Source organism: Hipposideros armiger, unplaced genomic scaffold (genome assembly GCF_001890085.2).
Source record: "Hipposideros armiger isolate ML-2016 unplaced genomic scaffold, ASM189008v1 scaffold_377, whole genome shotgun sequence".
NCBI classification, from domain to species: Eukaryota; Metazoa; Chordata; class Mammalia; order Chiroptera; family Hipposideridae; genus Hipposideros; species Hipposideros armiger.
The window spans coordinates 1,041,858-1,069,610 of NW_017731727.1; the positions used below are offsets into that span (position 1 = coordinate 1,041,858).

Below are 27,753 nucleotides of genomic sequence, written 5' to 3' on the forward strand. Positions count from 1 at the left end.
GGGAAGAATATCTGGTCACTGGGGTTAAAGGTATTCCTGCTTATAAGTTCTATGGTTCAGGCTTGCATATAATCTTTTAATCAATCTCCCCCCCCCCACCCCGCCATCCCTCTACACACCTGGCCTTCATAATCAAGAAAATGAGTTTTTTTAAAAAAAACTCATTAGAGTTTAACTCTCTTCTCCACCCTGGACTCTAATATGTAAGACAAAATGATTGGACTAGATGGTCCCTGAGATGCTTTCTGGCTCTGCCGACCTGGAGTCTAATACCCTCCTTTTTTTGTGGATAAACACTTTTTGGGGTGGGGGCAAGTGACATTTGAGGACTTTCAATTTGGAAGCTGAATGTTCCCAGGCTGTGTTTGTTTTCGTGTTGTGTTTACTTCTCCATGACTGGATTTTCCCTTCGCTAAGGGCCAACAGCCACTCTGGTTTGGACCATGAACACAATGGGTCAGTGGTTCATGGCCACCCTGAGTTCCTCCAGGCAGGGTGGCTGCTTCCCCCTGGGGCTGCGGAGGAAGTTCTGTCACTCCTGCTGGAGCCGCAGTCCCCTGCCTGACTGGGCACGGCTCCTCCCATCTGTTGCAGCCTGGTTAACTGACCCTGAGTGGGCCCGTCAGAAATTCCCACCAGCCGGGTGCTTGGGGCTGACTGGATATGGGAGTGGGCATTGTGCTTGGGACTTCTGGGGATGATGTGAAGAGCCCTTGCTGACCCCTTGGCCAGATCAAGCTCCCCTTAGGACTCTGGGATACTTGGGACTGGTCAAACTGGGAGCCTGGGTGTGGTTTGTCATTAGGCTATAAAGAGTCTGAGAGAAAGGAGGGGGGCAGGGGCTTCTGGGAACTCTGTGACACTCCACACTCTGGCTCCCCCAAGGGACCTTGGAGGACTTCAAGCTAGGCTCCTCATTTTATGAGGGAGGGAGGAGACAGGCTTCCATCCAGCTCTCAGAGCTTGAGGTTCGGACTAGATTTGGAAGGTAAAACTCAGCGAGAAGTTAGCCTTACAATGGTGCCAATCACTGGAGCCATGGGCCCCCACTTCCAATAATGAATTTTGTCAGGTCACAAAATTCCTCAAAACCACGCCTCAAAAACCAGCCCATGTTAGGCATTGTGGTTACTCCGGGTGTTTTTGTGCTGCTGAGCCTCTCTGAGTCTCTATGTTTCTATCTATGTAAGGGTGAGAACCTTTGGGGTTTGTGGGGATCAATATTAGTATCTGTGTGGATATGCAGATTTCAGTATATTTCTGAATTCATGGATTGTCTGAATGGATTTTAAGAACAATAAATGTTGCTCTATATGGAGCTGTGTGGCTTTTCTGGGTATACTTGGTTAATAATTCTACAATGGAATTGCAAAGGCTGTTTTAACCCCTGGCTCCCTCCCCTTCCAGAGCTTTGTGAAGTTTAAGGCTCTGTTCTTACAGCAAAGGGGCCCTGTCTGGGGAGCCTGTTCAGACCTGTCTCTTCCTTTTGTTTGCTTTCTTTTTGTCACTCTCTGGGGAAACCTGGCTCCTGAACCCTGGTTACCCCTCATTCCATTCTGGGCCCCACAGCGTGTTTCTCCACAGCTCCCTCCTTTCCTCATAGCTTTATTGGCATCCCCCCAGCAACATGTGAAGGGGGCAGCAATCACTGAATGGTGTCAGCTTTAAGTGGGAACCTAACTAAAGCAGTGGAATGTCAAGTGACTACAATTACTTGAACTAGCAAAGACATGTACAGGGACAGACACCATGGTTCCTTTGATATGGATGATATCCAGACATATATATTAATCTCCACAGAGTCCAAAGATATGTGCATTTTTTTGCCTTTGGCTTTCAAAAATTAAAGAGTAAAACTAAGCTTGTAAAGCTAAGGATAAAAAGTGTAAAAGTTGTCACAGAAAAGCCAAGTGCTGAGCCAAGTGCACGGTATGAGCCTGCTATGGTCACAGCTGGAAATTCAGGATAAGGGCACAGTCTGAGGTACTCCATAGATTTCTCTGCTGACCAAGTTTAAAATCTGTCTTATGTGAAACAATGACTTCCTTATTTTATGATTCTTCAAACCCTGCCTTTTACTCATAACTCCCACAATAAAATGTGTCAAGTGGGAAACGGGCGATCTTTCAGAAACCACTGAGTTGACTTTCTCACTGGGCACCGTAGTAACTGCAGCAGCTTTTAGCATCCCATGGAGAGAAGCATCTTAGTCCTCTCTGTAATCAAATAATGTCACCTCAGTGCTGCTGATTCCACTTGGTTTGGGGATGAATTTTCCTCAATAGGGATCAGTAGAGACTAACCAATGGAGATAATGGCTTACAAGGATTTGCAAGAATGTGAGGGAAAGGAACAAGCACCGTCTTCCCGCTAATTAAAACAAAACTAAAAGGTGACACATTCCTCTAAAATGAAGACAAGCCCTCATCATCAAATCGCTATATTAATAGAATGTGTGTGTTCAAGTTTGGAGAGAATCATTTAAAGAAAGTAGGAGCTAAGCAGCAGAAAACGCAAACTTTCCATTTTGTTGTGCTAGAAGATTTTGGACTTAACACTTAACCTCTAAAAATAGGGAGTGTTGGATTTGCCTACCACATCTCTCACACCAGTTCACCCTGAATAACCACTCATCAAGTTAATCTTCTTAAGAAACTTTTTTTTGTTTTGGCTATAATATTTTTTAAAAAAGAGTTGTTTGATCACTCTAATCCACACCAGTTTCTCTTTTTGAAGACTTATGCTCGGCCATTCAGATTTTCAGTACAGATGTAGTGCTGTGTAGTTAAGTGCTGCTGCTGGTGGTGTGTGTGTGTGTGTGTGTGTAGTCTCCCTGAGTAGAGGTCTTATAACATGTTGACATTACCCACAGTGCCTGCATCAATATTTAGCCCCCAGAGTGCTTTCTTAAGTGTTTGTCTAGTGAGCTTAAACCTCACACAACACAATGAAAAAATACAGAGCACAGTCTAGCACAATCTAGGACCCGCTATAAGTAAAGGTGGTCATTACATAATTGGTCATGTGACTCATTTGTTAAAATAAAAGCTTTTTACAAAAGATGACAATGAAGGAAAATTTCTGCAAAGCAATGCACATTTTCTCTCCATCAACTTGTACTATAGCTTAAGAGAGATGTCATGCAATTAATTTTGTTAAATATTCTTGGAAGGCTTCCATTAATGCAAGTCTTCTCAGAATAGACACCACTTTACTTTCCTGACATATACTTGGTAATTTCATCTACACGCACTTCTAACTCCATTGCAGTGCACTTCCATACAGTGAGTGGCCTACATAAAGAGACAGATCTGCATCATAGCTGTAAAAACTAACGTGACTCCTCACAAAACTTGTAATCACAAATGAAAACCAGGCTTTCCTTATTCTGGGATTTCGTTTCTTTAACTTTTAAAAGATATGGATATTAGGAAAACCTTTTAGAACCCAGACAAGGATATAAACAGATGTTATACATGCAGTCAGGAGTTACTTCTCACAGGGGCAGGGGAGGGATGATTGATTTGTTGATATCTGGTCTACATCTTCTTAGAAGATTTTCTCCACTACAAGTATTCCTCCATTCACAACAATCCAATCACAATGAGCTCAGCTGATTATGACCCTGGGGTTAAGAGGCAGTTTGGCATGGTGGAAAGAACACTGAATAGGGTGATGGAATATTGGTTCAAATCTCAGCTATGCCACCTTACCAGGAACCTTAGGGAAGTGTCTTACCCTCTCTGAAGCTGATTCTTTTAAGTGTCTTCATATTTAAAGCAAGGGAAAGAGCATTTGTAAGCATGCTGGGAAAGCCTTATAAACTATAAAATGACACTTTGCGCTTAGATTGAACCATCCAGGCTTGAGATTTTGTGATTTTAAAATTTCTTTGCTGTCTTACTTCTTCTAACTTCTGAACTCCCCCCATTGCTTTATTTTATATAAAGTTGTTAAGGTGAGGCTCTAAAGTTTGTGGCATGACTGTTCCATAGGCAAAGAGCAAGATATTTAGGGACAGCTATTTTTCCTTCTTTGAAGTTCTTTTGCCTCTGCTTGTGGGTTCTCATCTATATGAAGTATGATCTGGGCCAGTGGTCTTCAAGTCTTTCTGATTGGACACAATTTTTAGTTAAAAAGAATTTAGCGCACGCGCACACACACACAGTCTGACAATTAAGCTCGTGAACTTGTTGCAACAATGTTGCTAAACTTTTTTAATATCAGAGGGATTATTCATTATGAATTTGTACCAACTGGACAAACATTTAACCAAGTTTACTATTTGGAAGTGTGGAAAAGGCTGCATGAAATAGTTAGACGACCTGAACTTTTCGGCAACAATACATGGCTCTTGCATCACGACAATGCACCAGCTCACATCGCACTGTCTGTGCGGGAGTTTTCAGCCAGTGAGTAAATAACTGTATTGGAACACCCTCCCTACTCACCTGATCTGGCCCCCAATGACTTCTTTCTTTACCCAAAGATAAAAGAAATATTGAAAGGAAGACATTTTGATGACATTCAGGACATCAAGGGTAATATGACAACAGCTCTGAAGGCCATTCCAGAAAAAGAGTTCCAAAATTGTTTTGAAGGGTGGACCAGGTGCTGGCATGGGTGCATAGCTCGCCAAGGGGAGTGCTTCAAAGGTGACCATAGTGATATTCAGCAATGAGGTGTATATATATATATATATATATATATATATATATATATATATATATATAACTTTTTCTAGAATGAGTTTGTGAACTAAATTGTCCTACCTCGTGTGTGTGTGTGTGTGTGTGTAGTGAAAAAAATGTATACACATTTTAAGAAAGGAAAAAAAAACTATTAAAATTATAATACTCTATATATACCGAGAGCAAAAGTTGAATACAGGTCATGCTTGATTTCTGCAATTACAAGAGGTGCTCAAAATGGTTACCGTTAGCATCCAGACACTTCTGATTATGGTGAACTCCTGCTTGAGCAATGTTAACCAAAGTTTCCACTTGTATACATTTTTGGTGCCCCCAGTATATTGGAATGACATACATATTCTACTCTATGTATATATGTACATACAAATATTGTGAAACGCACACAATAAACTGAAAATGTAAAAGGATGAGATAAAGATGAAATAAATAACTTGTCAAATATGTTCATCATGATGACTTTATTATATTATTAGGTAATATTTCAAGGCACAATATACTATACAGTTAAGACAAGATCTGTCATTATTAAGAGTGGATATAAATCCATATTTCATATAGTCTTGATTGTTCTTGAATTCCTTTTTGCCAACTTCTTGTCAGGTATAATTAGCTTGTTGTGGGTTTTGCTTTATAATGAGGCTGTTGGACAACTTATTCTAGGAGTTAGAGAAGTGTGAGCACTGCTGTTTTCACGTGCTTACATTATTAGTATTCTCTTTAATAGATGGTTTATTTGCAGGAATCTTCTTAAGTCATTTGTCCATTTTGTGAGAGTTAATGCAGATAGTGTAATCCATAAATTCACTTAACTTGGCTGAAGGAAATAGCAATATTGCTGGTATGCATACAAAATAAAAGATGAGAGCCCCAGGGTCACTTCTTCCATCTTGTGGGCTACCACTCTTCCCTCAGAATACCTTACAAAGCATACGCAACACAAAAGCACAGGACAGACCCAACTGGTGAGGGTGTTCAGTGACAATATGTGTATTACATATTTTAAAGGCTTAATCATAGTAATGATAATAGCTATTACTTTTATATAGCACTCAGTGTACTACACAGACTGTTATAAGCACTTTACATAGATTAAATAATTTAATCCAAATCTTAATTTATGTTTAGATTTTCTCAATTTAAATGGAAATAGAAGTAATATTTTCTTTTACACCACAATGCATTAACTTGCATGTGCAGCCCTGCCAACCCCCACCCTCCCTCCAATTTTGGAGACCACTGATCCATGCTCTGAGATTTAGAATCTTTGGATAAGCAGGATGCTTCTGTAAAGTACATCACACCAACTATTTTCGATATCCTGCTACTGTAGTTTCATGTCTGCTGATGGATGATAAAAAACAGGGACTGGTGATACAGGAAGCAATCCCAGTCAACTGAAAGCAGAGGGGAAAAACTGGGTGAGGAGGCCCTGGTGGGGAAAGTGGGAATGAAGATGAAGAACTAGAAGTGATGGAGCAAGAGAGAGAGAAGCCTAGAAGAGAAAGGAGGAAGTTAGAAACCAGGGAGGAAAGAGAAGAACAAGGAAAGGAAAGCGGTAAGTAGCTGGAAAGGGACGATGAGGGCAGACTCTAGGAAGAAACGATATGTCACATGTTGGCACGCAAGATGCTCACCCTTACCTTTATATCCAATATCTCTGATGTGTGGGTTACCAAGGCCAGTGTGAGGAAAACTGAGCAGTCTCTAAAGATTTGTGCACACCGTTCCTCCTGTGTTATGCAGAGTGAGCATGCCTCCTCCCATCAGAGAGGCGTATGCAATTTATTAAATCAATGCAAGACTAGAACAATGCTTAACTTAAAAAGTGGGTCTCTTAAAACAAGAGCTATAGAAAGAACAGTTCCTAGGCAAGGCTAGGAAGATGTTTTGGGAATATGAGTGGTGAGAAGATATCCCTATGACTCTCCTCAAATCACACCAGTCATGACCAAGGACAGGGCACACTACTCATTCCTGCAGGAGCATAGGACCTGTTAGGACTTCAGCTGTTAGGACCTTCTGGCATTAATAGTAAAAGAGCCACAGGAAGTGATTGATGTCTGAGGCAGCTGCCAAGACACCACTCCACAGTGTAGAACACTGTCAAATATTGTCCTCCATATCTCACTGTAACACTAGAAAGCCCGATAAGACACTCTAGGGGCAAGGAGGTGTGACAGTACAGTAATGTGGTGTCTGACTAAATCATCAGAACTGGTGGATTCTTCAAGGTTGCCCAGCCCAAACCACTAATTTTTTATGGGTAAACTCATACCCTGCAAAAGGAAAGCACCAGCCCAATGTCACCCAGTTGTCAAACCTGAGGTATGACACTTGGGTCTCTGGATATCTAAAGCAGGGCCCTTGACTCTACAGCTGTGTATTTATCTCCTCCTCTAGCTGCTTGGCTCCTCTCTAACTGAAACCTCCCTCACTAGCAAGGATAACATATCCCCCAAATACCATACTATCCCAATATAATCAAAGAAGGGATTAAGATAACTATGAACATCTGCAGGGCTACAATTACATGTTGATTCAGTGCAGACACACTAAGTTTTAATATTATCATCAATTATCTGCGACTTAAATAACTATGTGTATTTATTATTTATTTATTATTTTTTTAATTTTTATTAAGGTTCTTGGGATGACATTGGTTAGTAAGATTATATAGTCTTTCAAGTGTACAATTGTATAGTACATCAAATGTATATTGCATGGTGTGTTCACCACCCAGAGACAGTTCTTCCATCACCATATATTTGACCCCCTTAACCGGCCTCTACCCCTCCTCCCCCCTTACTCTGTGTTTATGAGTTTTTGTTTCTTTGTCTGTCTGTCTTGTTGGTTTATTGCCTTCAGTTTTGATATCTCACGTAAGGGTGAAGTCATATGTTTCTCGAATGTTTCTGTCTGATTTATTTTGCTTAGCAGATCCATCCATGTTGTCATAGATGGCAGCATTTCATCTTTTCTTATGGGGAGTTTGGTAGGGCAGATTCCCAAAGCAAGCTGTAGGAACCAGAGTGTGGGAAAGAGCTGGGACCCTTACAGCTAATAGCATCTAAAGAAATATATGGAAATGACTGCTGTGGCTCTTTGCCTTCTTTTAGAAGAAAGGAATCCTCCATAGACAGAGACTCTCATCTGTTTCCCAACAACCTAACAGCTAACCTAGAATGTGGCGAGTAGGGCTGGAACCATACGCATCCAAATTGATTGGCTGGTTGGTCAGTCATTCATGAAAAGAGTTTGTAGTGCCTCAGCAGATCTAAGAAGACCCGGCTTATACTCTTCAGGAGTTCTTAAGACAGTGGAAAGCAAACAAATCAATAGATTGCTATAGTTCAGCATGAGAGGAATGATGAAAAGAGTAGATAAGTTGAGCCTTGCAAATCCTGGAAAGCTTTATAAGAAGGAAAAGACTGTGTTTGGTTTTAAAGGATGGGTGAATAGAAACAAGTCAGCAAAGGGTAGAGTTGGTGATGAAGAGTACATGTAAAGGGAGTAGCAGGTGTGAAACCTGGAACATATTAAGTAACATAGCCGGTTCTGTGAACTGGAAATGTGTGTGGTTATGTTTTGTTTTGTTTTCTGAAGGGGGAGGCTCTTCATGACGGGAGATAATATTGGATAGGTGGTCAAAGGCAGGCCATGGACAACTCTGTCATTGCAGAATGAGATCTATGGGGAGCCACTGAAGGATTTTAGGCAAGAGTTTCATGATCATATTTATGTTTTGAAAAGATTATGACAGCAGAGTGGCAAGTGGATGGGAAAAGAGTGAAACTGGAAGTTGGGAGACCAGTCTGGAGGGTATTATAATAATTCAGGCAAGAAATTATATAGGCTTAGATTAGAGGAATAGGTATGGAAAAAATGGGGTGGATTTGAGCTCAAATTTATGAAGATAAATGGACAGGATTTGATGATGAATTGGAGGTGTTAGTGGGGAATGGAAAGAGAAGACGAGTTACTCCCAGGTTTCTGGCTTGAGTAATGGAATGCTTGGTGGTGGCATTTATTGAGATGGGGCATAGATAGAATTCAGGAAGGAACATGTCTGGTGGGGGCTGATGGTCGAATTCTGTACGAGACATGTTTATGGTGCCAGTGAAACTCCAAGCATAGATATCCAGCAATAGATTGGCAATGCTGACCTGAAGCTAAGGAGAAGATCAGAGCTAGAGATGGAGATTTAATATTTATCATTGTGTGGATTGTAGCTGAACTCTTTGGAATATCTGAAACCACCCTGGGAGAGTCCTACAGTGAGAAGAGAAGTAGGATGGAGACAGAACCCCAGGGAGTCCCAATCAAAGTAGGAAAAAAATTAGGAGAGAACAACATTATGAAATCCAAGGGAACAGAGAGTTTTAGGAAAGAAGGCGGTGATTCGTGCAGCAAAGAAGTCAAGGAAGATAAGAATGAAAAATGGCCATTATATTTGGCAACAAGCAAGTTAGTGATAATCAGCATTAGCAGTGAGGCTAGCTCACAGGGGGCTGAAGGGTGAGTGGGCAGGCAGCCAGAGCAAGACCCAGCTGCTCAAAGAAGACATGTGTAAGGTGATCTTTCACTTCGAAGCAGTAGAAGATAAGGACATGAATGTGTGTGGTAGCGGTTCGTCATGGTGGCCGTTTGGGACTACACAGGGAGGAGTGAAAGATGTACACGGGAATTGCCCAATTCAGAAGAAAATGGAAAGGCCTCTTGGTAGCCATGGCACCAGTCAACTGACACAAGGAACACCAGCTGTTTGCAGGAGGAGAGTAAATGAAAGGACTTAGTGGTTAATGCAGCTGGGCTCTGGAATTCATGGGAAACCCATTTGGTGACAGAGAAGCAGCAGAACGCAGGCAGAAGATAAGGAATTAAGAAACCTGGGCTGTTTCACATGAAACTCAGGCTTGCCTCATAAACCATTTAGCTAGGACATAGCTTTCCAAGCTATAAAACAGGGGTAAACAGTCCTTATCTAAGGGGGAATCCAAACATTCCCTGTGGTTTTGTATCATCTGTAATAATGCTCCTTTACATGCTATGTATAATTAGGAGCTCACCATGCTGTATATAAACACCGGAACAGTGTTAAAACAGGGAAAACCCTAAAATAGTATTAAGGACTAGTAGGCTTAGAACAAAACAAACAGTCCCGCCTGATCCCAACTCAGACAAACACACACCAATGGAGGATAATGCTTTTAAATCCAGTATGGGAAAAGGTAAAGCATGGAAATATCAACGTAGAATGTTTTGTTCAATCCAATGGCAGAAAAAAGAAGTACCAGGGAAGAGAAAAATTCAAAAGAATGGTTCTTCCAGATGATACTATTTACCCCCAAGAAAGACAACCGAAGTCAAACATTAAATCCACATTTAAATATCCAGGGAAAAAACCCTTTATTTAACATTACTACCCATGTCATGTTTTAAACTTGACCTTCTCCCAGTGTAGGCTAAATAAGGTTTAGCTACTAATAGGCGAGTGATCTTGGGCAAGACACTGATCTGCTTATTTGTAGCATACAGATAATAATACAGACCCTGGGAAAATATGCTTTGGAAAGTACAAATCAGTGTACCAATGTAGACAAAGGGCTTTTACCAGGCAGGGCATGCATTTGAGAAATCAGTTTGAGATAGCTTAAGCCAAAAAGGGTTGGATTGCAGTTGTGCAGAAGTGCTAGGTGTTGTGTAAATGCACTGCAGTTCAAGAGGCTTTTGGCGAAGGAAAAGTACACACTGCCCAGCAAGCTATGTGTTTGATGTCTACCCAAGGCAGGAGGCAGGCCTGCCAGGGGCTACAGCATATCTCAGGGGTGACAACGTTCAATTCCCCTCCCACCTCACAGAGTTTGAGAGGAACAGCTCAAGAGGAACAGCTTGAAATCCAAATGGGGCCCTCTTCTCAGCAAAGGAAAAACAGTCTCAAATCTTTCTGACATCTGCACAAAAGAGGTACTGAGGGGATGCCCTGTAGGGTCAACAGTGCTGGTGCCAATTTAAACAATGCTGCTTTGCTCTGAGAACGTAGGAGGGTAAGAAGGATGACAAAAAGGGACCTGGCATTGTGGGTGGCTTCAAACATCCATGTTCACGGGATCCACCCCATGAGCACTGGCCTCCTGATCTACTTGGGAAATAGGACATCTCTGCTCTTAAATCATGAAATACAGTTTGGTCTGGTTCAATAGCCTTGATAAACATTCCCAGAAACTTCAGACTTCACAAGTAAACTTTTGGAAACATGTTTAAGTGTATGGATTTTGAATCTTCTAAATATTGAAGAAAAAATCGGTATTGTCATAGTCTATTTTCCTCCATCCCAAACCCCTTCAACCATTCATGTTTTCAAAAGAGAAGCCAGCCTTGGGCTCCAGATGTTTGGAACCCAAATGAGGGCTCCTCACAGGGAAAACCCATTGCCTTCTGCCTTAAAGATCGAAATCTCAGCCAGGGATTAAACAATTAGGTCTTCACAGGAATGTTTGCCTGTTTTTTGACTAACCTCCATTCAGTTATATATTACGGATTTCTACTTTTAAAAGCTCTCCAACCCAACAAACAGTCCAGAGCTGTTTTTCAGCTCTGGGGGGGGGGGTCTGACCAACCATTTCCTGTCCCTCACAAACCATCAGGAAATGTCTTTTGTGTCAAGCTTGAAACCTTATCTGCTTCCACTTGGGCCATTTTTATTTGCCATGTCTTTGCAAAGGTAAAGTAAGTCGATAGGAATCACCCCTGAATAAAATAGGTAGAGGATATGTCCAGGAAATTCACAGAAGAAATGCAAACGTTCAATGAATATGTGAAAAGACATTTAAAAACTCACATGTAGTCCAGTAATTGAGATGACTTTCACCCATATTAGCAAAACTCAAGAGTGCAGAAACATGGGCACTCCTGTACAACACTGACTGGAGTGTAAATTGGAATAGATGCTTTGTGGGGTAATTGAGCGTTACCTTTGAAAATTATAAATGTCTATTACTCTTGTATCTGGTAATTCTGATCCTTATTATCTATGCTGGAGATGAGTGCAAGGAGGCCTGTTCAAGGGTTTCCACTGTAGCACTACAATTTTTTAAAATAGCAAAAACTTGGAAACAACCTAAGTATTCATTGAAAGGGGAATGGCTAGATTAAACTATGGGGTACAGGAAAAGATCTTAAGGATATATTAAGAGACAACAAAACAAAACAAAACAAGGCATGGAATATATGCATATAATTATATTTTGGAAACAAAACAGAAAATAAAACTATTTTATACATATTTGTACATATCTTTGATTATGCACAGAAAAAGACCAGAAAGACAATAGTGGGAGTGAGAGAGCATCAAGGGAGACTTTTGCTTTTTCTTCATTGCTTCTTGTTGTTTAAGAATCTATTTATATATTTATTGTAGAATTATTTTTTAAATTGTTTCCTGGTTGTAGATGAGAGGCAAGGGCATGGGTCTAGGTGGCTACAGTGAACATGACTTACCTGGGAGGCAGCAATGGGTAAAGTAAATAGGCGAGAAATCAAAGGACCCAGGTAATAGCCCGAATCTGTCATCAGTTTGCTGTGTGACCGCAGGAAGTAATTTTTCTTCTCAGAGTCACTGTACAATCAGTAAATAAGATTTGAGAAGCTCACTAAGATACCTTCTCTTTCTGATATTTTATGATTGTCTATGTCTATGTATTTAATGTAAAATGAGTCTGGTCCCTTTTGATGAGGAGATGGCTTTTTATTCTCGTCCTCCAAATTCTGGCATAGTTTTGACATTTCACTTTACTGCAAACAGAAGATGCTGAAAGAGAAGGTGGAGCAGAGTTCCCTGTTTGGCTATGTTTTTTGAGGGTTTGGTTGACCTGGTTATGCTACCTTCCTTTGACAGTGTAAGCTCTTAAGCTTGTTTGAGTGTGGTGAACATGCAAATACAATACTGCAAGTCAAAGATCTGAATCCTACAGTGTGGCCATCGATTCTGGAAACAGATTATATTATATTTTTATTTTTTAAGGATTGAACGCCCTTGAACACTTTTTCAGAGTTATACTAAAGATGCAGATGTATTCAGTGAAAATCAGAGATACAAATCATCTGGAGTAATGCATCACATATGCATACACAAGGACTGATGAAAATGCTGTGTCAATCTACTGTGTTCATTGCAATTTGTGCATTACTCATAAGGGACAATGCATTGAATATATCACATAATAGTTTCAAACATATCCTATGCTTTAATATGATAGCTATAAATCACTCTTTATGTATAGTCACCTATATTTCTGGACCCTATGTATACCCTGTACTCTTGATATGGGACGAGTCCTATCCCCAGTCTATAGATAACAATTGAGCCAGTTGGTCCCCAGAGTAATAGGGAAGAACCATGTGGATATAAATAAGCTATGGCAATTTACACATATCTAAAAACATATCACAATCTGGTTCTGCATAACCTAATTGGCTTTTGGAAATACTCCAGATGAAACCTTGGCATTAAGTTAATGAAGGAAACCTCTACCTGACCCCTCAGAGACTTTGACCAACCTGGTTCTACCCGTTATTAGTTAGCAAAGCTCCTTCCAGCTGGTCCTCATCACTTTCCTTGTTCCATGAGGTTATAAGAGGTAATTCTAAGCAGTTTAATTCTAAAGAAAACACACACACACTTCAGATAACAGCTTCTGCGACTATTTGTCTTTCAACAATGAAAGAAGTAACTTACTCTCACTCCTTTCTCCGGAAAGCATTTACAGCCCCCACTGCAGTCTTGGCCTCCACATGGCTTTCCATAGGACTTCTTTTCTCCCTATTAAAAAAAAAAGGAGAAGAAGAAAGCAACAGTTAGTAATATCACATGAACCAAGAAGCAATGTTGCCCCAAGAAACCTAACCTTTACCACACTTCTCATATCCAAGTAAATTTAGAGAGACTTTAATTGTCTCATTTGATGGTAAGAGTTACATGAAATAAACAGTCATCTTAAATTAGTACCCTCTTAGGTCAGGTTTACAAGGTCTGACAATTAAGTTCTCAAATTCATCCCAGAAAAGGTGCTGTGTACCTCATTGCTGAATATCACTATGGTCACCTTTGAAGTACTCCTCCTGGAAAGCTTTGCACTGATACCAGCGCCTAGTCCACCCTCAAAGCAATTTTGGAACTCTGTCTGGAATGGCCATTAGAGATGTCGTGGCATTACCCTTGATGATCTGAATGTAATCAAAATGTCTTCCTTTCAATATTTTCTTTATCTTCAGGTAAAAAAGGAGACATTGGGGCAAGATCAGGTGAGTAGAAAGGGTTTTCCAATACAGTTATTTGTTGACTGGCTAAAAATTCTCTCACGGACAGTGCCATGTAAGCTGCTGCACTGTCATGATGCAAGAGCTATGAATTATTGGCAAAAAGTTCAGGTCATCTTAACTTTCCTACACAGCCTTTTCAGCACTTCCAAATAGTAAACTTGGCTAACTCTTTGTCCAGTTGGTACAAATTCATAATTAATAATCCTTCTGATATCAAAAAAGGTTAGCAACACCAAGTTAGAACAAGTTTGCAAACTTAATTTTCAGACCTCGTATACCTCACTAAATAGCCTGTTTAGTAGTTGGTTTGTGACTCAGATACCCCCATATTGGTGGAAATTCCAGTCACAAAATACAAGGGAATTTTTTTACATGGGGCTGGAAATATGAGATGTGATAAAAAAATATATGGTGAATGTTTAAATTAAAAAAAAATTACAGTGCTCGCTTTGGCAGCACATATACTAAAAAAAATTACAGTGAAAGACACATTGCCATTAACTCCCCTCAAAATACTCCTCCTCGCTTCAAACACACTTATCCCATCATTCTTGCCACTTCCTGAAGCAGTTCTGGAGTCCTCTTTCGTGTCTTTAGTTGCGCTGTCATGGCCGCCTGAATCAATTCAAAACCATTACCTTTCATGGTCACTTTCACTTTGGGGAAGAGCCAGAAGTCACATGGTACCAGATCTGGTGAATAAGGTGGTTGAGGCCACACCATAATGTTTTTATTTGACAGAAATTGCTACTAGAAGCAATGTGTGTCACGAAGCCTTTCTGTTGTGATAAAAAATTTGGTGAATGCTGCTGCCAAGTGCCATCTAATGGAAAGGCAGGGATCTTCAATACAGGAAGAGGCAGGTAGAACCTTAGTAACTGTGTATGACATGTTTCAACTTGTTCAGTGCAGTCAGTCAGGAGTGAGCTACGATTGAGAGAAGCTGTGTTTTAAAGTGTGCTGTAAATCATCCTCCATCATGATAATGCTGTGTGTCACACATCACTTCTGGTATATGGCAATTTTTGTCGAATAAAACTATTGTGGTGTGTCCTCATCCATCTTAATCACCGGATCTGGTACCGTATGACTTCTGGCTCTCTCCCAAAGTCAAAATATTTCAGGACATTGAAATATGTAAAGACAGCACAAGTAAAGACACTCACGAAAGAGGACTTCCAGAACTGTTTCAGAAAGTGGCAAGAATGATGGGATAAGTGTACTCAAAGCGAGGGGGATTAATGACAATGTGTCTTTTACTGTAATATTTTTTTTTCATTTAAACATTCACCATATTGTTTGATCACACTTCGTACACCCGTGACATATCCCTGCGTCCCACTAGACTTATGTTTTTGCACTCACTAAGACAGCAGTAGCTGTAGCAGAGAACTTGAGAGAAATTCAAGTGCTAGAAATGTAATGATAGATGAAAATGGCCACCCTGTACTCTGCTCTGAGAATTGTTCTCAGTCTCCACTTTCAGAACACCATTCAACCCTTACAGTGATACCCTTGTGCCCAGTCAGATCTAAATTCCTCAGGTGGTATTGCATATCATCCCTCAAACTCTCCAACTTCCTTTTCCTTATCTGCTTTATGAAAATGATTATTATTACTAGCTGAATTCTACAAGGCCCATGTATGATCTGACATGTGTTGACCCTCTCCAACCTCATCACCTCACTCTTTCTCTGGCTCACTCTGCTTCAGTCACACTGGTATTCATTCTATTGGGTTGTCAGAAAGGTCATGATGTATCTTTTCTCTGTTTTTCGTTTACAAAATGTGTCATGACTTTTCCAACAACCCAATATTTTTAAAAAGTTAAGTCTGTTTCTGCCTCAGTGCCTTTGCCTTAACTGATACTTTTGCCTGGAATGTCCTTCCCTTAAATGTTATTTAATGCTGGCCTCTTTTTATCATCCAGGTCACAGTTTAATTGTCTATTCTCAGAGAGTCCTTCAGTACCACTCAACTTAAGGTAGCCCCAGTTACTTCCAATAATATTTGTATGTTATCTTTTCCTCATTAAACATTCTGTCTCCCCCACTAGAATGTAAGCTCCATGTTAGTCAGGACCTTACCTATGTTGTCCAACATTGTATTCCCAATGTCTAATGCAGTGGATGGCATACATAGAATGTTTGATGACTCCATGAATGGAGCTGGGATTTGAACCCAGGTCTGACTAACTCCAAAGTCTTGACCTTAACCCTTATTCCTTAGCTTCTTTAGTGTCTTCTGTCTACCAGACCCTCAACGTAAGAACTCAAAAATGAGGACACTGCCATTCTGACCCTGTCTACCTTGGAAAAAAAGCAAAACAAAAATTCTAACTATTATCTGTAACAAGGACTTTATCTCTGGAATGGATTTAGTATCATCCAACTTTTTTGTTTAATGTTGGCTATTTTTTTCTAAAAGAGAAAGGCATGTTTATGAACCAGCCTCATATTTAACCATTCTTGCCTCTTTGTACTGTGAGCCTTTGCACTGTGAATTTCTCAGATGGTCTCTTATCTTTTTAGATATTCCAACAACACTTTATCACCACAACACCTCAGTAATAAGGTAGTGATGGCAGAGCTATGACAAAATATTGCTATTTTAGATTCCAAACACCTTCCTGATATATTTTATCTCTCTTACATGTCTTTGACATGGTAAGTGCTATTGTACATTTTCCAGTTTGCCCTTCCATTTTATCCTGTATAGGACAGGCAAGTTTTCACAAGGGTGAGATCAAGTGGTACTGTGGTAAAATAAGCTGGGGGCTGTCATTGAAGAGAGAACAGAGAGACAGAGTAGCACCAAATTAAACCTTCACCTATGCTGCCATTTTGTCTAATGTTGAGTACTATATTTCTCGGGATAATGGATAATTTGTATTTGCTTCTCCATACATTTCTGTGCTTTTCAAACAGTCTTCAGTGAGCACATATAATTAGTAAGAAGAAAAAGCAATATGTTACTCAATGATAAAAGTCATCCCCTTCAAAAGGAGAGGACTCAACAGGTGTGGCCAAAGTTGAAGTGGTATCTCTTCAGAGATATGGCCTACTTCCAAACAATGACTTTGGGTGCCCTGTACAATTCCTCTCTTGTGGACCAAAAGTTTCCAGATCTCTAGCCTGGAACAAGGAGGCCTGAGTTGAGGGAGCTGAATAAGGCAGGGGAAAAACCCCAATAACAGGAGCTGAACAAAAATGTAAGGAGCCGAAGCTGTGGTTTCTTGGGAACTTGGCAGAACAGGAGGCAAAGACACCCAGCTCACAGACAGGAAACAACCACTGTCCTCTGTCACGGAGGAAAGTAACCAGAGAAGCCCACTGGCCACAAGCAATTTCCTGTAATGCCAGCCCTGGCAGTTCCCCCAGGAGTCTTCAATTACAGTGAGGGAGGAGGGATAAAAGGAGTGGCTTCTAGCCATCATGACAAGACCAGGCCCTGAGAAAGTCTCTGCCCTATCCTTGTTTGTCTGGGGTCACCCCAATTCCTGCTCAACCAGGCCACGTCACTGGTATCATTCTCGCCCTGGAATCCTCTTCCTCTTCCTTTCAAAATCCAACCCTTCCTTATACCTACAGACAATTAGAACTAGAAATGTTCTAAGAGATTATGTAATACAGTGTTTCTTAACTCTGTCAGACCAGCACACCATTTTGTGTTACAAATATTTATTATTTTTTCTTGTTCTTCTGTAAAGAAATTCATAGGGATGAGTTATAATAAAGATGTAAGCAATAATTTAAAATGCACATATTCTGCCAAAATTGTATTGCAGGAAAAAAACAACCCCAAAGTCATTTATAATGAAACACTATATATTTCAATATGTAAATGCGCGTACATGGCTATATTAGAAGATGTAATGAAATTGTCAGAGGCTAGCAGCCTAACACAGCATCACCATGAATGTGACAGCCTGCTGAAGCAGAATGACACTGGGACGTGGCATTGGTGACTCAAATGCCATGAATAGAGTTACTACTAGTGTAGTGCTTCTCTGAAATGGTGAATAACTCATGATTCAGTTCTGAAAAAACAGTTCAATCTCTCCTTTATTCACTGGGTAGTTTGAATCAATAATAAAACTATATACAATTTATTTCAATATGTAAAATTTGATTATGTCCTCAGTTCAGATAATTATAAACAGAGTTCTCACTTCCATGGATGTCTAGAGGCCTTCTAAGTGTAGGGCAGGATGCAGGACAATTCTTTGTAGTACACAGAATGCCTATCATTCCTGGCCCCTAACTAAGAGTCTCCTCTAACCATTTTGACAACCAAAAAAGCCCTGACAATTTCCAAAATATCTCCTGAAGGTAGGGTACTTCTGTTGAGAACAGCTAGTCTAATCAAAATCACCTGTTTTATGGATGAGACCACTGAAGGGAATTACTTTGGCTCAGGTCACACAGCTAGCTAGTGGACGCTAGCACTTCTAACCCTAATTCTATATTCTTCCCACTATTCCATACCTCTCAAGGCCAAGGTCAAGTTCCATTTATTCCATGACCACTCCAGCTTAGTGAAAAGATACAGCACATGCTATAGGTCCCACTCATTGGGCCAGTGTCATACGTTGCTGTGGGACAGTCCTTACAGTGTTCCTTAGGTTGCATGGCTGACAGTCTCTTTTTTGTTTTTTCAACCAAACAATAATGTCTATAAGGGAAAGGTCAACCTATTTTACCTCATTGTATATTCCCACAGTGTTAGAGAGGCAACCTATGTTCTAGCTATTACCTGAGGTAGTACACCTTAGTTAAGCATATAAGCTCTGGAGTCAGTGTATATAGGCTTAAATCCCAGCAATATTTCTGAGTTGGGTGATCATAGGCAAAAGACTTAATCTCTTTGATAATTTCCTATCTGTAAAGTGGGGATGGCAACAATATTTACTGTGTAGGGGTTGAGGATTCAATAAGATAAAGCATGCAAAGCACAGTGCCTGGCTCATAGTAAGCACTCAGTGTCAGCTGTTATTATTACATTAATATTAGCTGTGCCTCAGCATTTCTGTAACACTCTGGTCTCTCTCTGGAGCTGACAAGCAAGTGGTATGCTACGATATAGACATGCGAGTTTAACTATGGATGATGTCTATTCTGCTTGGTTAGGATACATGTTTGGATTTGTTGATGTCTGTGTATAACTGATTATTAAATAATTTTAATGTCACCAGTATCACACACAGCTCTTCTTTTGCTGATGTTGGATCTTTTGTATCAAATGCCTTTCCTGCCCCTTTTTGCCATGATCACAAACCTAACTTCTGCTCAATCTTCAAACCCCAGCTTAAGCACCATATTCTTGGCAAAGACTCCCCCCACCCCCTTTTTTTCCCCTCTTGGCAATTTCAGGCAGAAGTTCTTACTCCCTCCTTTTTGCTAACTGTACTTAGCCATATGTAACTCCTTCTACTTGGTTCTGTCATCAGACTGGGGACAGGACTCTGTTTTATTCTTCTCTGTAGCCCTTGCACAAGCAGGTATTCAGTAATGGGCTATGAAGTAATTGCTCCCAGAACAACTGATTACAAGTGTCAGATCAGCTCCACTTGGGATTCTCCCTCTCTATTTAGTTTCCTGAAATAGAGTCACACCACAGTGTCCCTTCTACAAACCAGTATGCTTTTCCGGGCATCGCTAGTGCTGTGGCGCATGAACAGTAACAGGGATGACAGTGACACAAAATGTAATCCAGGAAGAGAGAGATGGAATGTAACAGCAGACTAGTCAGAGTGGTTGAATGGTTAGCAAAGATCAACTATTCCTTGTGAGAAATTCCTCCAGAATCTTGGGTCACAGAAAGCTGGCTGTACAACATTTTATTTTGACTATTCACTCAACAAATATTTATTAAGCCCCTACTATGTGCTAGGCACTGTGCTAGACATGGGGGATAGAGGTAGTATCATATAGCCACACATGAAACCAAATCCCTGCTCTCATGGTATTTACAATCCAGAGAGAAAGACAAACAGTAAATAAGTAAATATTCCATCCATTTTTGTCAGATGATATATGTTATGGAGGAAAATAAAGCAGGCTAAGAGGAATACGAAAGTGTTGGGGTCATGTTGTAATTTTATTGGAAGTCAGAGAAAGCTTTGCTCATAAGGTGACTTCTGAACAGTGTTTCTCAAAGCAATGGTCCTTGGGCCGGCATCATCAGCCCTGGAAACTTGTTAGAAATGCAAATTATTGCCCCTTCCCAGACATACTGAATCATACACTTATAATGGAGCCTGGCAATCTGTGCTTTAATAAGCCCTTCAGTAATTCCAATGCACAGTAACGTTTGAGAACCTCTGTGAAGGAGTAAGCTATGTAGTGCTCTGGGCAATGAGTGTTCCAGGCAAAGGGAAGAGCAAAGGCAGCAAATGAGAGAACATACTTGATGTTTTGGCCGAGCAGCAAGGAGGTCAGAGTGCTGGAATGGAGGGATTAAGGGGATTCAGGTTCATGATGAGGTCAGAGATGTAACAGGAGCAGATCATGTAAGATTTTATAGGTCACTGTAAGAAATCTGACTTTGGAAAAACTTTGAATGGTTTTGAACATAGGAGTGAAATCTACTGATTTACTTTTTTTTAAAGATTTTTATTGGGGAATTGGGGGGATGGGAATAGTGCTGGGGAATTGGGGGAAGAGGAACAGACAAGTTGCTCTCCTTTTGTTCTCCAGTCTAGTTGTGGAGGACATTGCTTCACTGGCCCAAGTTGGCACCATCATTGTGCTCTTCCCGGGCGAGGCAGATCAGTTGCCGGCTTCTGGACGGCTGCTCACGGTGGCTGCTGGCTGCTCACGCTGGCTGCTGGCCACACACGGTAGCCCATGGCAACCCACTGCCACAGGGGCTGCAGCCTATGCCGTCACCGGTGACTCATGGCAGCCCAGCTCCAGGTTGAGCTGTTGTTCAGCATCTTAGCTGTGGAGGGCAGTGTCACTGGCCCTCATATATGGGATCCGAACCAGGGCCCTCTGGCATCCCAAGCCAGTTCTTAACCATCGCGCCATTCGGCCTGCCCTCTACTGATTTACTTTTTAAGATGGATCACTTTAGCTGCCATGTCAGCTGTAGTGGGGCAAGGGTTAAAGCACGAAGGCTATTGAGGAAGCTGGCATTGTAGTGCAGCAGAAAGATGATGGTGGCTTGGACCAGAGGGGCAGCTGTAGAGACGGGCAGGAGTGGGAGGATTCTCGGTATGTTTTGAAGGTAGAGCTCATAGGATTTGCTGTTGGGTTCAATATAGGATGTGACTGAAAGAAAGAAGTCAAAGATGACTCCAAGGTTTCCGTACTAAGCAACTAAAGAGACGACATTGTCATTTATTTAGATGGAGAAAATTGTTGGAGCCGGTTTGGGGGGCATCAGGAATTCTGGTTTTGAGATGTCAATTAGACATCTAAATAGAAAAAAACTGAGTGACAGCTGGCTATGACAGTATGGAGTTTGAGGGAGATGGCTAGCTTATAGATATACATGTGGTGCCTAAATCAGTCTAGACTTAACTATGCTGTGGTAACAGCCCAATATCTCAGTGGTTTAACACAACTAAAGTTTATTTCCTCTTCATGTCACAGACCTTAGTGGCTTTCCTCCAAGACTGACTTGGATTTCCAGGCTATTTTTGTCTAGCAACTCCCCACCTTTGATGCTAGTACTTGCTGTTTATTGCCCCTGGCCATGTTCGTATTCCTCTTAGCAAGAGCTACATACATTTGACCACCTAACAGCATGTAAGGTAAGAGGGAACAGGGACTATTTGGTGAGCACCATCTCTGCCACCACTGGTATGTACATAAACCTGCGAGACTAGAGGAGATCACTAAGGGAGTGGATGTAGACAAAAGGGAAGAGAAGACATCCTAGAATTGGGCAGTGAGGCACTTCAATGTTAAGAGAACAGGAGCAGGTATCAGAGGAAAAAGTAGCCAGTGTTGGAGGGAGACAGCTAACATAGAAAGGGGGCCTGGGAGGCAAGTGAAGAAAGTATTTCAAGAGAGAAAGAGTGAAAAACTGTGCTGAATTGTTGATGAGTCAACTAAGATGAGGTATGAGAACACAGCAATGGATTTAACAATGTGGTGATCTGGACCCAAGCAATTTCAGGAAGGAGAACTAGAGAAATGTGGTAGGACTGCAAGGAAGCTCCAAGGACCCACTTGAGGTTAGTGGTCATGGACTTAAAAGAGCACCAGTTATCAACATTGTGATTTTCTTTAGCCTTGTTCAGCTGGGTGGGTACAGATGCACATTAGCAGAAGGGTTGGATTTAACCAGGGTTCGGTTCTGCTAGGTGAGAATGATAAAGGAAAAGAGGGGAAAGGGATTCAGGGCTATATGGAAGAAAGTAATTGCAATGGTGGACTATGGAATTTAGGCTTCTTAAAGAGGGAAGTTAGCACAGACAGTGGGGTAACAGGCAGTAAAAAAGGTAGCAGAATCAATAGGTGATTAATCCTGGTGAGGTTGAAGAAATGTGCGGGTTTTAGAATTGTTACCGCTCTTCAGAAGAAAGAAGAGGTGGTGCTGTAAAGAGGCTAGGACCTGTTAAGACTCTGCCTAGTGCAAAACAAGACAGCCCTTGGAATATAAGTACTTCATGAATTAGGTCAGTAAATCCTTGTTGAAATGGCCACTCACTCCTGGTTTCACACAGTATAACAAAACTATTCTGTTTTAATAACATAAGGTTTCTTTAAAACACCTTTATACCAAGTCTCTTTTGCTTCTCTACACAAACCTCAAATAGGTATTTTATTGGGTTGTTGGAAAAGTCATGACACATTTTTCAATGAAGAACATAGAAAAAATAAGTCATTACTTTTCCAACAACCCAATAGATGTATGGGGATGTGTAGAGGCTTACACATATATACAATATTACAATGGTTTTGCTTTATCTTCACCTACCCTCCTAGATAGTAAATTCATCTGACAAGATCTTGGTTTGTTCACCATAGGCAAATCAGTTTAAACCCTTTAAGTCTCAATTTCTTCAACTATGAAATAGGGATAATAATATTTTCACTCCATAGGATTTTTGTGGGGTTAGAGATAATGACCCTAGCAAAGTGCTTGGTATATATAGTATGCTCAGTGTATGTTAGCTGGTATTATTTATAATCACAACATCTAGCATTATGTCTGCAGGTATCTAATAGGTGCTCACTCAATGATTCATTCATATTTTAAAGATGAGGAAACAGAAGCTCAGCTGTTTAGTGACTTCCTCAACATAGGAAGTTAAGTGGCAGAATTGGGATAACACACCAGATATCCTCACTCTCTGTGTCTTGTGTTTTGCCACTAGTTACAAAAATTAGCCTGAAATTAATAATAAGTCAGGAAAAGAAGAGTGTCAAGAGAGGTACCTTTTTTTTTCTTTTTCTTTTAAAAAATCAACATTGCTTTACTTACTTTACAACATTCCTCATGCTGCTTGTACACTTTTTGAACAACCTCCATACATGATTCTCATAACTACTTTTTTTTTAGATTTTTTTATTGAGGAATTGGGGAGGGGGAACAGCTATGTTGTTGTCCTTCAGTCTTAGTTGTGGAGGGTGCAGCTAGCTGAGCTCCAAGTCCAGTCGCCATCCAGCCACCCGTAGGCAGCTCGCAGCAGCTCAGCTCAAGGTGCTGTGTTCAATCTTAGTTGCGGGTGGGCATAGCCCACAATCCCATGTGGGAGTCGACCTGGAAACTTTGTTGCTAAGAGTGCACGCTCTAACCACTGAGTCATCCAGCCACCAGTCGGCAGCTCAGAAGCAGCTCAGCTCAGGAGCAGCTCACTGGCCCATGTGGGAATCAAACCGGTGACCCTGTTGCTCAGAGCTTGCGCTCTGAAACAACTGAGCCACCCAGCTGGTCCCTCTTATAACTACTTTGGCAACAGACAAAGGAAGAGTTTTTATGTCCATTTTCCTGATTAAAAAAGAAAACTGATCAGAGAATTGATGCCACTTGCTAGTTAAGTGACAAAGTGAAGACTCAAAGACTTCTCTTTTCAGTGCAAAGCTAAATTTCTAAAAGGGAGAAATTATACAAGATTCTGAGGTGCCCTTTAATAACCTTCATTACCTGCTGATGGCCTCAGGATCCAGAAAGTTAGAGAGGCCTCTTTGGCTGGATCAGACCTACCGTATTTCCCCATGTATAAGATGCTCCCATGTATAAGATGCACCTTAATTTTGGGGTCCGAAATTTGAAAAAAAAAGTATTACATAAAGTTATTGAACTCAAGTTTTATTCACCATAAAATTCATACAACTCCTCATCACTGTCAAAACTCCCAACCATTAACTTGTCCTAATCTGTGTCTGATGACAAATCACTGTCTTCATATATTGCCTCGTCCTCAGTGGGAAATGCAAATAAAAAAATCTACAACCACTGTGTAAGACACACCCAGTTTTTAGACCCCAAATTTTTTGAAAAAGGGTGCATTTTATATATGGGGAAATACGGTATTCCTGAGGCCACATTCACAATATTGGCTACTACTTATTGAGCATCTACTATGTGCCTGGCTAAGTACTATACTTTTGTTATCTCACAGAACTGAGCCAACCACACTGTGAGGTAGATGCTATTACCATCACCATTTCACAGATGAGGAAACTGAGGCTTAGAGTGGTTAAATATTTTGTCTACTCAAGTAAGACAACTAGGGAATGGCATGAATTCAAACCCAGGTTTGACTCAAAATCTTAGTGCTCTTCCACTAAGCCAGGCCTCCCTTTAGCATCATCCTAGGGTTCTGAACTTTGTGCTAATATTACAGAGTCTGGCTTTACTTCGTGTAATTCTAAAATAAAACGTGTTCATTGAAATTTAAACACACACACACACACACACACACAACAGCCAAGCTGAGTCTTGTCCCATGTTTAATGTACATTTGCCTTTTAAAAACAGCTCCCTATGAGTTTATGAAGGAAATGCTCTAGGAAGAGAAGGAAGTGATCTGAGGGTCCTGGCTCCCTACCAGGTAGAACTTGTCATCCACACTTTATTTTAAGGATGAAGCTGACACCAGACATTACTGACTAGTGCAGGAAGGCATTTTCATCCATTTGTGTTCCCACACATACACAAACACAACTGACGGGGTGAGGGGGTGGGGAAGTGAACAGGAATGCTGGATTTCACCTGGAAAAGGCCTAGCCAGCCAGAATGAACCAGGGCCTGAAGGGATGTACTACTGCCCAATTAGACCTTAAAGTGAACTCACCAAGCCAGTATTTAACAAACTAATAGAGAAACTAAATGTTGTCCATACTCTTCTTAAAATAGATGCCTCCCTTTCCTTTGCCAGTTAGCACCTAATGAACAGGAATGAAAGAATAGCATAGGGAGGTCATTGGGAGCAAGTGAGGAATTTTTACGCTTTAAGGCTAGAAGGTGACTGAGGACCAGCAGCTCCACAGTTCACATGTAGTTAGGGTGAATAGATTTAGCAAATAAAATTTCAGAATGTTGAATTAAATTTAAATATCAGAGGACCCTTTGGTTGTTTCCATGTCTGGGCCACTGTAAATAAAGCTGCAATGAACATCGGAGCACCTATATCTTCACAGATAAATGTTTTCAGATTTTTTGGGTAGATACCCAAGAGAGGGATCTGCGTCATATGGTAATTCTATGTTTAATTTTTTGAGGAATCTCCACACTGTTTTCCATAGCAGCTGCACCAATCTGCATTCCCACCAACATTGTATGAGGGTTCCTTTTTCTCCACAGCCTCTCCAACACTTGTTATTATTTGTCTTGTTGATGATAGCCATTCTAACTGGTGTGAGGTGATATCTCATTGTGGTTTTTATTTGCATTTCTCTGTTGATTAGTGAGGTTGAGCATTTTTTCATATGTCTATTGGTTGTTTGTATGTCCTTTTTGGAGAAATGTCTATTCAGGTCCTCTGCTCATTTTTTAATTGGATTGTTTGTTTTTTTTTTGTTGAGTTGTATGAGTTCCTTATATATTTTGGATATTAGCCCCTTATCGGAGGCATTGTTTGCAAAAATCTTCTCCCATTCAGTTGGTTGCCTCTTTATTTTGTTGATGGTTTCTTCTGTTGTGCAGAAGTCTTCTAGTTAAGAATAAAATTACCATATGACCCAGCAATCCCTCTCCTGGGTATATACCCCAAAATTTTGGAAACATTTATCCGTAAAGATATATGTGCCCCAATGCTCATTGCAGCTTTATCTATGGTGGCCAAGACACAGAAATAACCAAAGTGTCCTTTGACAGATGACTGGATAAAGAAGTCGTGGTATATATATATACAATGGAATACTATTTAGCCATCATAAAAGATGAAATAGTGCCATTTGAACAACATGGATGGATCTCGAGATTATCATGCTAAGCAAAATAAGTCAGACAGAAAAAGTCAAGAACCATATGATTTCACTGATATGTGGTATATAAAACTGAAAACAACAAAGGAACAAGACAAATGAAGAAACAAAAACTCATAGACAAAGACAACAGTTTAGTGGTTACCAGAGGGGAGGGAGGGAGGGGGTGGTAGATGGGGGTAAAAGGGAACAACTATATGATGACAGAAGGAGAACTGAGTCTGGGTGGTGAACACAAAATGTGATATATAGATGATGTATTACAGAATTGTACACCTGAAACCTATGTAACTTTACTAACAATTGTCACACCAATAAACTTTAGTTTAAAAAAATAAATATCAAAAAATGACAAAGAAATTTTCAGTATATGTGTGTCCCCAATTGACATCAGTATGTTCCATGCAATGTTTGAGATATACTTACACTAAAATTTGTTTTCAGTTGTTTATCTGAAATTCAAATTTAACTCAGCATCCTATATTTTATCTGGAAATCTTACAAGTAGCATCATAACACACTTGTGAGACAAGTTCAGTTGTGAGATGCATCAGAAGTAGTTGTTAATAATAATATTTAAAGTACAAATTCTGCAGCTTACTTTTTAGAAAGTTAAGAGGGTGTTCAAGTTTCTTTCTGTAATTCAGTCATTTGCATTCTAATGTGCTTTCCAAAGCACAAGGGAAAGGTAGAGTTGTAAGAATTACAGTCATTCATTTTCTCAATGAATATTTATCAAGTGTCTGCTGTATACCAGGCACTGTGCTAAATGCTGGGGATAAGATGATAAAAATTTGAATATGACTTGTACATTAGTGTTAACAGCAACTTTGTTCATAGTAACTCTGAAGTGGAAAGAGCCCACATTTCCATCATTAGGGGAATGGATAAACAAATTGTGGTATATTTTCACAATGGGATACTATTCAGCAATAAAAAATGAACAAACTATTGATGCATATATCTGCATGAATGAATCTGACAGATGTTAATGTTGAGTGAAAGAAGCCAGACATATAAGATCATATGCAATGTGAATAAACTTACACAAGCTCTAGATTAGGCAAAGCAAATACATAATGATAGAAATCAGAATAAGTGTTACCTCTGCAGAGGTCAGGGGTGAGGTTGATTGGTGGTATAAGGGTACTTACTGAGATGATGGACATGTTTTATATCTTGTTTGGAGTGATGTTTACAGTGTACACATCTGTAAAACTTATCAAACTATACAATTATAATCAGTACATTTTATTTTGTGTAAACTATAATTCAATAAAAATAAATATACGTCCCTGCCATCATGAAACACACATTCTCACATGGTGATGCAAATA

The 27,753-nt window shown here is 40.3% G+C and overlaps 1 protein-coding gene across 2 annotated transcripts in view; it reads right to left on the reverse strand.

Moving 5' to 3' along the window:
• Positions 1–27,753, reverse strand: part of COL4A6 (collagen type IV alpha 6 chain) — a 314,136-nt gene that overhangs the window by 143,315 nt on the left and 143,068 nt on the right. For both annotated transcript variants that reach the window (XM_019662440.1, XM_019662438.1), the window contains exon 3: positions 13,447–13,530. In XM_019662440.1, coding sequence (XP_019517985.1) covers positions 13,447–13,530 — 84 coding nt within the window. The remainder of the gene's footprint in view (positions 1–13,446; positions 13,531–27,753) is intronic.